This window comes from Gracilinanus agilis, chromosome 1, assembly GCF_016433145.1.
Source record: "Gracilinanus agilis isolate LMUSP501 chromosome 1, AgileGrace, whole genome shotgun sequence".
NCBI classification, from domain to species: domain Eukaryota; kingdom Metazoa; phylum Chordata; class Mammalia; order Didelphimorphia; family Didelphidae; genus Gracilinanus; species Gracilinanus agilis.
In genome coordinates this window covers 144269312-144281101 of record NC_058130.1, presented here as the reverse complement: position 1 = coordinate 144281101, position 11790 = coordinate 144269312, and the positions used below count along the sequence as shown (strand labels likewise).

The 11790-nt window shown below is 42.3% G+C and overlaps 1 protein-coding gene across 1 annotated transcript; it reads right to left on the bottom strand.

Annotated features, from left to right (window-relative positions):
* Positions 1 to 383: 383 nt before the first annotated feature.
* ZNF263 (zinc finger protein 263) lies at positions 384 to 10247 on the bottom strand. The gene is given in 8 exon segments (XM_044657920.1): positions 384 to 1244; positions 1389 to 2863; positions 3281 to 3394; positions 6106 to 6232; positions 6503 to 6579; positions 7191 to 7371; positions 9043 to 9556; positions 10211 to 10247. Coding segments are annotated over 6 exon segments (2118 nt in total). The 5' UTR covers positions 9448 to 9556; positions 10211 to 10247; the 3' UTR covers positions 384 to 1244; positions 1389 to 1649.
* Between the last annotated feature and the right edge of the window lie 1543 nt (positions 10248 to 11790).

The window sequence follows — 11790 nt, the reverse complement described above, 5'->3', positions numbered from 1 at the left end:
GCTTGAGGATTAATTCCTCAGGGTAGCTTCAGGAGATACTCTTGGGCTGGGAACATGGAAACATACTCTGGAATATCTACCTCAAATCCTTCACTGAAACATATGACCCTCTTCCCTACTAAGGCATATTCTCTCCCATGGCACTGATTGTTGAACTGTTGAACCCAATTTTCCTTTTCTCTTTTATCATTTTAAGGAATTTAAACATTTCATAGATTATGGTCAGGAATATCCAAATTTTCTTCTTGGAAATTGTTTAAAGATCATAAAATGGTCTATCATCAGAGCAAATCTCAGTTTCTTCACAAAAGGTTAAATACTATTAAGATTTAAAAGAAGGAGCCAGACATGAAAGAAATTTGACTTTATTACACCAAGTTCATAGAAGGCAAAAACATTCCTTTTAAAGGCTTTGTATAAGTCCAGTGTGAGCAAGACAGGTATTGGACCTACACATGGACCTCTGTAATTGTTCTAGCCTAGTATATACTAGTCGTGGACATAGAATCAATCCAATAGCTAGGATTTTTATCAGAACTTTCCAGATCAGTCTAAAAAGACAATACAAAGAAAGATTCATTAGCCCAAAGCAAGGCAAAGGAAGCAGAACAATACTGGGGTTGGGGGAGGGGCATTACTGTAAGTCATGTAGGTTTATGGTCCTTTAATATTGATCATTCTAATGCATTTTCAATAGGAGCTATGATGCTCCATGACTTAATTTGGACAACTTCAGAGAAGTAGGGAAGAATCAGTCCATATCCTCTGATCTTTATCCCCCAGGACTCTCAATATACCCGTACTATTAAGTCTTCTTGTCTTGGTGAACCCAGACTCATGCTTCTGGACACCTTACCCAGAAAAAGCCAATTAGATTCAGGAACTCTTGAACAATATAGGGCTTTTCTCCTGCATGGCTCTTCCTCTACCACAACTATGTTGTAATAGAATAGCTTAAGAATCCCTGCAGAAAATAGGCTGATCCAGACTTCCACATCCTTTACTATTTCTCTCACTGACCTGAAACTTCCATGATGCTGTTTCCCTTTGGTTTTTGGACTACCAACTCTCTCTTTTGAACCAATTCACAAAAGTCCCCTTCCAGTGGTCATTCTTATTAGATGAAATGGTGCTGTGATCATTGTCTTGGGTTGTTCATGTTTTTCTCAAACTAAAATTAGAGCCAGTGCCTTCCAGGAAAGCTTCAGAGCCTCATGTGGCCCAAATGTTCCAGCTGTGTCTCTCTGGAGAAGGATGACAGATATAAAATATAAACTTCTCCCACTTTATCCTATTTGATTAGAGATAATAGGCACAGCAAGGTAGCCAAATCAAAATCTGGATATGTATACTGAGAAGTATTTACCTTAGGAACAGGGAGAACTTACCACAGAATTCTTCTCTGAGGGGGTCACTATAGACTGCATTTGCTGCTCTCCCTGTTGCCCCCAGGCTCTGGAGAAGAAGCAGGAATGTCTTTTCACAGCTTGAGGCTATCTCAGCTTCGCTGGGCAAAATTTTCCCTACTGGCAAAGTAATTCTCTGAAGCAACTTCTTCAAAGTAGAGATCTGTCTGCTGAGACAGGGAAGACCAATTGCAAATAAAAGTTCTTCTGCTAATCTGGCTATGTCAAAATTGCAAACCATTTCTAGCCTGTGTGAGTTCTCTGGTGACTCATAAGACGAGAACTTCGAGAAAAGCTTTCTCCACACTGAGAACATTTATAGGGCCTCTCTCCAGTGTGGGTTCTCAGATGTCGAATCCGATTAGAGCTATGAGAAAAACTGTCCCCACATTCATGACAAGTATAGGGCTTCTCTCCTGTGTGGATTCTCTGATGCCTAATGAGGTTGGAGCTGTGAGAGAAGTTTTCTCCACACAAAGGACATTTATAAGGTTTTTCTCCAGTGTGTATTCTCTGGTGTCTGGTGAGATGCATACCTTGCCTGAAGCTTTTCCCACATGTCAAACATTTAAAGAGTTTCTTCTCTCCTCTCTGGGTTCCATGATTTGTGATAAATGTTGTACTGTTACTTACTGTTCCCCCACATTCAGAGAAAGGGTAAAATCTTTCTCTCTCATGGGTTCTCTCATGTATGACAAGATGTGAGCTTCGAGAGAATCCTTTCCCACATTCAGAGCATTTATAGGGTCTCTCTCCTGTGTGAATTCTCTGGTGTCTAATGAGGTTAGAACTATGAGAAAAAATTTCTCCACACTCAGGGCACTTGTAGGGTTTCTCACCAGTATGGGTTCTCTGATGCCGGTGAAGGTTTGAGTTGCAAGAGAAGCTTTTCCCACACACATTACACTGATAGGGCTTCTCACCTGTATGGGTACGCTGATGTCTAGTCAGGTGTGTGTTCTGACTGAAGCTTTTCCCACACTCAAGGCACTTGTGGGCTTCTTCTCCCAGATGTACTCTATGGGGAGGAATAAAATGTGGGTTCCCACCAAAAATTTCCCCACACTCTAAACCCATACAGAGTCTCTCTGTTGTATGGGTTCTCTGATGTCTAATAAGATTTGAGTTGTTAGAGAAATTTTTTTCACACACTGGACATTTATATAGTTTCTCTCCTGGCTGAGATTTCTTTGGTCTTATTAATTCACTGCAACCCAATGCCCAAGCTGTGGGTTTTCCCAGTTTCTCCTCTGGAGAAGGATTCCACTGTCCTTCTGATTTTCCCTGCTCAGGACTCCAGGGAACTTCTATTTCTGAATGTCCAGAGGGTATTTCTTGAGGCTGCTCTTCATCAAAACGTTCAGAAGGAGAATTCCCTGCCTTGTTTTCTTTCTTCTCTTCTGTTGGAATAAAGGAAAAACCCAAAGAGTTTCATTCTGGACCACAGGGAAAGAAAGCTACTGAATGGTATCCAAATGAGATATTCTGATTAATATATATACATCAATCACTAGATGTCCAAAAATGGCTAATTTTGTTTCAATTTCCTAAAGAGTGCTCATTAAAAAGTTCAAGAAAGAAAGACACCTAATAGATTCAATTAAGAATGACATTAAGCCAAATAAGGCCCAGTAGACTTAATAATTAATTTTAAGGAAAGAAGTTCTTTGCCAGGCTTAATTTGTGATGTCTGCCCTTTTGGATAAAACAGAGTGGTTGGAGAGTGGGCAAAGTGTATAGAATTATTTTCTGTCAGGTTCTTTTTCAACCAACTTCTTTTTAGTAGCAGAATAGCCTTGCCGTCTTAAGTGCCCAAGGAATTAATGCTTAAAGAAACCCTGACATTTGTAAAGCTGTTCCTTTTTATTCCTTACCTATATAAGGGATTTTGGAGATCCCTTGTTCCTTAGCACTCTGGAGATTGGGATCCCATGACTTTTCCTCTTGTTCTATTTGGGTGACTGGGTCCTGATTGGGAATTTGAGATTCTGTTAAAACAAAATTCAAAATCAGTTCTTTCTTCTTACTCCTTAGAATCAGTACAGAATTTGTATAGAATTAGTATCTAAGGTACCTCTGAGAAATTTAGTATCATATATACTCGAATACTGATTGGGACTTCTTATTATATATATACACCAAAATCTCCTTTTTGTTGAATTTCAAGGCTTTCAAAGCACTAAATATGTACAAATTAAATACCAAAGTACAGAGAAATGACAATAAAAGCACACAGGGAAGATGTTAAAAAAGTAATTGAGACAAAAAATGAAGAGTTTTGCCCTGGAATGTATGACATTTAGTTGACAGACTAGAATATGTTCATTTACTGGTAACAGTCATATGATGGACAGTACTTTAAGAGCTAGATTAAAATATAAAATAACCTTGAAAAAGTGTAAATTGAAAGTAGAATAAATATGCAAAGAGGAGACAGTATATAGAGAAAAACTCATTGTACAAAATGTAAGAAGACTAATTTTGTCTAAGGATGGCCCCACACACACAAACTATCTGTGGCTCACAGCAGATAAGGTAAAAATGAATCATCACAGGAGCTGTTTAAAAAACAACATAAAGTAAGTTACCAGAATATAAAAAATTAGATTATAACATGCATAAATACAGAATGATCACTTCATCACTGCCTAGGCCTTTAATTGGAGTGCTGTGTTCAATGCTGAACTCCAAACTGAAATGAAGACCAAGATGAAAGCAATCAAAAAAGCTAGCAACAGACACACTAAAGAAATATGAGAAGTAATTCATCTAAAGATGTAGCTCACTTGCAGCAAACCTGACACATTAAAATAAAGAGATACTTCATTTTTATTAAAGAAGTTACCATAAAATCCTTTAAAAAAATTCTCCATCAGTACATTCAAGGTATTAGCTGAATTCTTTATTTATTTTTATTTTTTATTAAAAATATATTTTATTTTACCAATTACATGTAATAAATTTCCACATAAGTTTCCAGTTATATGATCCAAACTATTTCCTTCCTTCCCTTCCCTCCCCATTCACAAAGCTGGCAGGCAATTCAATCTGGGTTATGCATGTAGTATCATGCAAAACATATTTCTATATTGTTCAATTTCTGTAGGTGAATAATTATATAAAACCAAGACCCCAAAACAAAAATCTTAATAAACAAGTGAAAAATTGCATGCTTTGATCTGCATTCCAACTCCAACAGTTCTTTCTCTGGAAGTGGATGGCATTCTTTGTCATACATCATTGTATTGCTCAGAATTAGCTATAACTTTAAAGAATGAGGCATACCTGTATTTAGTCCAGCTGAGATGGCTGGGAAAAGATGCAAAGACGACACATTTTATATTTCTTCAAATTTAGAGGGAATAGTAAATAATTTACTCACAAGAATTTCAGCTTCTCGTCTCTTATAACCATATATAGTAAAGGAAAGGCCAAATACAAAACCACAGCTCACCTACTTTTCAGCAGAGTTGGGAATCGACAATACTCTTTCCCCACAGCCAATTGTGATGTTATGGAAATTAGAATGAACTAGAACATTGCTTCAACATGGTGGCCTAAATTCTTTCTATCGCCAGTTCTTTCAATCTTTCCTATTTTTATTCCTAGCTCTAAACTCTGATCAAATGTCCAATAAGCAGAAAGAATTTCCCTAGCAATTAGGCATTATACAGAAGAATACAGAAATAATTTTGAAAGGTAGTTTGACATAATGAAGAAGAGGACTAGATTTGGAATCAGGAAGAATATAGGTACAAATCCTGCCTCTGACACTTACTAGCTAGCTGTGTGGCAAAGGGCCAGTTGCTTAATCTGCCTAGATATGTTTTAGCTAAAAAAAGCAATGGCTCTAAAATCAGAGGATCTCCATCAAAATTCCCTCTGTGGTAAACAACTTGTGTAGTAGACTTCAGTTCAAATTTGGCCTCAGATCCTCATCAGCTCTGTGACCCTGGGCAAGTCATTTAATTTGTCTGTTTCAGTTTCTTCATCTGTAAAATAGGGATAAAAATAGCACCTATCTCATAGGATTGTCAGGAGGATCAAATGAAATATTTGTAAACTGCTTTGCAAACCTTATAGTGCTCTATAAATGCCAGCTAATATAATTTTTTTTTTAACCCTTAACTTCGGTGTATTGTCTCATAGGTGGAAGAGTGGTAAGGGTGGGCAATGGGGGTCAAGTGACTTGCCCAGGGTCACACAGCTGGGAAGTGGCTGAGGCCGGGTTTGAACCTAGGACCTCCTGTCTCTAGGCCTGACTCTCACTCCACTGAGCTACCCAGCTGCCCCTTAATATAATTTTTATGTTATTTCCTAAGGTCACACAGATAGCAAGTAAAAGAGCCAACATGATAATCCAGATCCTACTACTAAGGTCAGCACTCTTTCCACTATACTAGGTTGTGCCATGATACAATAGCCCAAATTAACAGCTGTCTATCTGGTCTGTAATTCCCTTGGCCTAGATATTCTTTAATTAAGAAGTCCCATACAGTTCAGTGCTCCTAACCTCAGGCTCAGGAACCTGTATTGCACTACAGCCCCAAGCCAAAGTGCCCCCACCTTACACTGGCTTCTCCCTCAATCTGACCCCTCCTGCACCACAGGGAACTTGTGTCAGAGATCTGGCTATGTAAAGGACAGGTACCACTGTCAGAGATACAGACGTTTTTATTTCCAGGTGGGAAGTTCTTACCTAATGCGACCACATTCTCATAATTCTCCTGTATGACTTCCCTGGAAAGGGCCTTCTTATTAGGTTCCTGATGCCCCCACTCTTCCTGGGAGAGGTACACTGTCACATCCTCAAAGGTCACAGGCAACTGAAAAAGCACAAAGATTCCTTCTCAATACCTACTGCTTTAAGAATTCAAGTATTAAAATATAAAAGAAAAACTAGGGGCATTGAGGGCAGGATCCATATAGGAATCATGCATGGTCTATGACAGTTATATAAAGGCAACAAATGAAACAGAAAGGTAATGTCCTAATACAGAATCTCTGCATGTGACTTGATATGGAAACCCTGAAATGATGACATTCAGGCAGTAGGAATGGAAGTTCAGGAAGAACAATGGGAACTGCCATATCACCTGGGACCCTGTTGTCTCTTTGTCTTCAGTGCTTTCTGCCTTTGAAGGAAGGAGAGAAACCCAGGGAGTGGATGATGCTGAAGGAGACAAATCAAAAAAAATCAGAATAGCATTCTTGTCCCTATTCTGATGCTACACTATACTTTCAAAGAGTTGATTTCTCCCCCACTGCTCAGTTTCTGCTGAGCTGACGTTCTAGAAAGAAGAGACGCAAAGGCATACACAGAGTAAATTTGTTCTAAATAGTGGTACTGGTTCCACACTATGTTCCAATTGGTTCCAAAAAATAGAAGAATACTTCCAGAATTTCCAACAGGTCCTGTTACTCCCTTTCTCCCCATTTACTTAACCTACAACTCTCCCAGAGACAAAGCTTTCCCTTTTTTTATAAATAAGGGAATCCTAGGACAGGTCCATCCCTTCCTAAGTTACCAGAAATAAAATAAAATAAAAACCAAAATATTATAGCTGTGGCCACTTGAGTCCTTGACTAAAACCTTCAGAATCCTGCCTGAAGTCAAAATGACTAAAGGAATTTGTTCCTTTCTGCAGCCCATTCCTCCCATAACCATATGCTTTCAATGTACACCCCTTTTAGGGGGAACCATAAGCCCTTTGTGGTTACTTTTCCTAACATCCCACCCCACACTTGGGAGTTCTCTCCCCAGATGAATTCTCCACTCCTCACCCCTCTCCTTTAGGGGTTGGGCCCCCCCTTTAGGGCCAGGGCCCAGCAGGTCCTGTAGTCCAAGGCAAGGGCTCTGCTCAGTCTCCGATGGCTCCAGCTTGAAGTTCGGTGGTTCCTGTGCTGCTCCCAGGAGCGAGGTCTCCTCCAAAGGCACTGCCTGTCCCCGCCCATGGATTGTAACCTGGGAACCAGCCCAGATCATTCATCACCACAAAAGGGGCCAATGGCAAGTAGTATCAGTACTGGATTCTGAGGAAAAATCTTTAATAGTAAACTACAGGGGGGAAACAGCTGGGTGGCTCAATGAATGGAGAGCCAGGACCAGAGACAGGAGGTCCTGGGTTCAAATCTGACCTCAGAAACTTCCTAGCTGTGTGACCGTGGGCAAAGTCATTCAACCCCCTTGCCACTCTTCTATCTTGGAACTGATACTATTGATTGTAAGACAGAAGATAAGGATTTTAAAAAATAGTAAACTTCAGGGCATACCCCATGGCTCAAGAAAGAAGAATGATTTGAAGGTTTTTTGATTCCCCAGCATACTGGAAAATCACATAGAAGATAGTGAAATAAATGCTAAGACTGAAATAGACTTAGCTCCAGTTCAAAAAGTTTCATGTTCCTTCATTGTTCTCACTCAAATGCTCCACAATCTCACTGGCTGCTCCCATTCTATCATCCTCAGTAAGTCAACGGATGTGGCCTTGAAAGCTAATGAGCTGGAAGTGCCAAACTTACTTTCCAAGCCAATGGACCCACTGAGAATGAGCTTTGAAAAGAGAGAGGCCAGGGTATTGATGCATGGCATAGTGGAAAGAACAAATGATCTTAATTCAAAAGAATTAGATTCGAGGGGGCAGCTGGGTAGCTCAGTGGAATGAGAGTCAGGCCTAGAGACAGGAGGTCCTAGGTTCAAACCCGGCCTCAGCCACTTCCCAGCTGTGTGACCCTGGGCAGGTCACTTGACCCCCATTGCCCACCCTTACCACTCTTCCACCTATGAGACAATATACCAAAGTACAAGGGTTTAAAAAAAAAAAAAAAAAAAAAAAAAAAAAAAAAAAAGAATTAGATTCGAGTTTCAACTCTGTTACTAGTTGGGTAATTATAGGTAGAGTCAGAGTCAAACTTCTCTGAACTTTAATTTCCTCATCTGTAAAACTAGACTACTTCTATATCACAAGGCTTTTGTAAGGAAGTTGCTTTAAACCTTCCTAGTCTTGCACAGAGATCTGGCGGTCCACATACAGCCTTTCTCCAGCTTGACCTGCAGGAGTCCTTCCTTCTCCCTAGATGCTGAAGCCTGGTAGCCTCAGCTGAAGTATCTTTCAGCTCAGGGTCTAGCCTCAGTCCCAGAAGGCGGCCCTACACCAGGTTTCCTGCCTTTCTCTTCAAATACCTTCCTGAACAGGGATGTGCAAGAAAAGTCTGCTTCTTCCCCAAAACTCTAAAGTGCAATGACTCCTATGAAAGTAATTCTTCTGCTTTTCTAGGTCTGAATATGCCAAGTGGCTAATTGCAAAAAAACTCATATTTACATAACACTTTAAGGTTTAAGACTCAACAACTCTGCAAAGCAGGTAGTAAAAAGCATTATTTCCCTGCACACCTCCCCACATATTTTACAAATGAAGAAATAAGTTCAGAGATGTTCAAGAACTTGCCCATGGTCACAAAGCCGAATGCTAAAGCTAGGAACTGACTCCAAATCTCCTGACTCTGAAGTCCAGTGCTCATTCCACTATACTATATTCTCTCTCTTTTTCTATTAATCTGATTTCCTGGGGAAATTAAGCTGCCTTATGGCCCATTCTCTTCTTCTCTGTCAAATATCATCTAAGAGCTCTCTCACCTGTTGCCTGCATCTTCCATGTTCTCTTTGCAATTCCTCTACTAAAGTCACTGCCTCTTCTCCATTCTGTGGATGTTGCTCCCGCACCCTGGTCTGGATGTCCCCAGGTAGGATGGTCAAAAACTGCTCCAGCACTAGCAAGTCTAGGATCTGCTCCTTAGAGTGTACCTCCGGCCTCAGCCAATGATGGCAAAGCTCTTGGAGATGGCTAAACGCCTCTCGAGGTCCAGTTGCCTGTTGGTATCGGAAATGTCTGAAGCACTGGTGGGAGGTCTCAGGGTTGGTTCCAGGATTTTGAACGGAGATTTCTTGCCCCCAAGTACAGTCTTCCTCCAGCTTAACTATCAGGAGCCCTTCCTGCTCCAGTGAAGCTGAAGCCTGGCAGCCCACAGCTGAAGTCATCATTCAGCTTAGGGTCTAGCCTCAGGCTCTACTCAAAGTTTCTTGACGGTTCTCTTCGGATTGGTTCCTGGACAGGAATGCTCAAGTAAAGTCTTACTTGTCCCCAAGAGCCCTAAAGGAAAAGTGAAAACTGTAAAAAAGTGACACACAAGCTCTCTCCTTTACTCCTCTCCCAGAGTCCTTCACCAGGTACCAACCCACAGACCTGGCTGGGTAGACTTGAAGCGCAGGCCCCTTAACAAGCTGCCCTTCTTTCCTGTACAGTGGAGAAGACTCCCGCCTTTAATTCAAGCGCTCTGGGTCCCAAGGCTTCTCCCAAACCTCAGCTTCGGAAAGGAGTAAAATAAGAATCACTAACTGACCCTGGAGTAGCGCCGGAGGGACCGAGGAGGTTTAAATGGGCTGTTGTTATTAACGAGCGCTCTACGGTCTTTCTTTTCACAGGGAATAGAAGAGCCTCCTTCGGGCTCTGGGTGCAGGGAATGGGGCGAGGGAGGCCAGCGCAGAGCGGCCCTAGGGAGAAAACCCGAAGTGTGGTGCAGTTCCGGGCCTCCCCCTCCCCCTATCAGTGGTGCCCTCCAGCCCTCCCCAAGGTGCTGGGAACTGCCCCTCCCACCCCAGCTTCCTCCTTCCCCCTTCTCCACAACGGCCCAGAGGAGAAGCCCGGGCCGCCCTCCAGAGTTCTCCGTCCCACCTCGCCCCAGTACCTTCGGGACCACGACCTAGAGCAGGGAAATGGAGCTTTCCCCAGAACCTAGAGACTTACCCACTAAGACCCCGACGAGGAAGACCTTCTGTTCCTCGGACTCCCCCTCAGCTCCCTGGCCGGAAATCCAGCCGAGATACTACGAAGCGCCTCAAATTCAAACGGCGCATGTTCGGGATGAATTTCTGGAACTACATTTCCCGAAGGCTCCAGCGGCGAATGGGTTGATTCGTTTAAGCCAGACGTCTCATTAACTTCTTGGGTGGCCCACGGAAGAGGAAGATTGGGAAGTTCGCGTAAAACCAATCAGAAAAGGCGTGTTTGGGGTGTCTAGATGACTGGAACGCGAAGGCCGGGAATGCAGGATTTGGGTAGCAAATAGGTCTGGGGGGAAAAGAAACGTACGGGCAGCAGACAGTGGAGGCGTAACAGTGTAAGGGAATATGGAATAGGGAACGAATACCGAGGTACAAGCTAGCGACTGCAAGTCAGGGACGAAGGGAAGTTGATGAAAAGGGAGAGAAAAGGAGCCCAACCGAACTTGAGCAGAGGGACTGTAGTCTACACGTGGAATTTTTGTTGCCTCACTAGGGAAAACGTTTGCCTTCTCACCTTATGCCTGATGGGAGAGGGTATCTGTAGTCTTTTTCCTCGGTACCTTCCGTAGTCGCCAGTGTTTTGTAGTTTAAAAAAAAAACCTTTATTCGTGGCCTATTGCAGCGGATGCTGAGGCTGGATGAAGACTCCTTTCATATAGATATTATGAGAAATGTAGGTCGTTGGGTGTCGAGTACAGCAGAACTTTTTTGTTCAAGCTAGGGTTCGGGTGTAAGGTGCCCTGCGGGCTCCTCTTAAGAGAGCAGGCAGATAGGTGTATTTATAGGATTATCAAGGTACATGTTTCAGCTGTGTGACGGAGAAACCGCGCTATAGTAACTGATGTGGATGTTTTCCTTAAGGCGCATGCGAGAGTTTAGTGACTAGAGTGCTGCGCATGCGCCTCTCTCTCCTACTCCGCCTATTAATGCAAATAATACTGCAATGAGCAGTAGGTTACCAGCGGGCTTTTAATTTGCTCTCTTGGGCATGCGCGGAGTGGACATTTCTCTTGCCTAGTCCCTTCAACTATTGTGTTTACTAGGGCTCTCAGGTATTGGTTGTTCTAGCGGGTCCGCCCTTCCTCATCAGACCTGTGATTTGACTGGTGTAAGGTACTCCTGATGAGAAGAATTTTTCCTACTATCCTTTGTCTCCTGCCCAGGGATTTACGGCCTTACGGAGTTGACGTGGGGCCACTGAGAGGTTAAGCTTGCCAAAGGCATAACAAACCTGGTCCTCTAGCAGCTTACAACCCATTGGGAGGGAAGGAGGAAAGTAAAATATACACAAGCAAATACAAAGTAATTGCAGGAGTGGAAGAATGCTAATAGTTGGGGAGAATGGAGAAAGGCCTCATATTGGAGGTAAAATCTGAGCTGTTCTTTGAAGGAATCAAAGGAGATAGAGGTAAGACATGTAGGACCTCTTATGCAAAGACATGGAGGCAGGAGACCGTTATGTTTTATATGAGGGGATGCCATTTTGACAAGAACAGAGAATATGTGAAAAAAATGAAATAGATAGGAACAGAGATGGGAGCT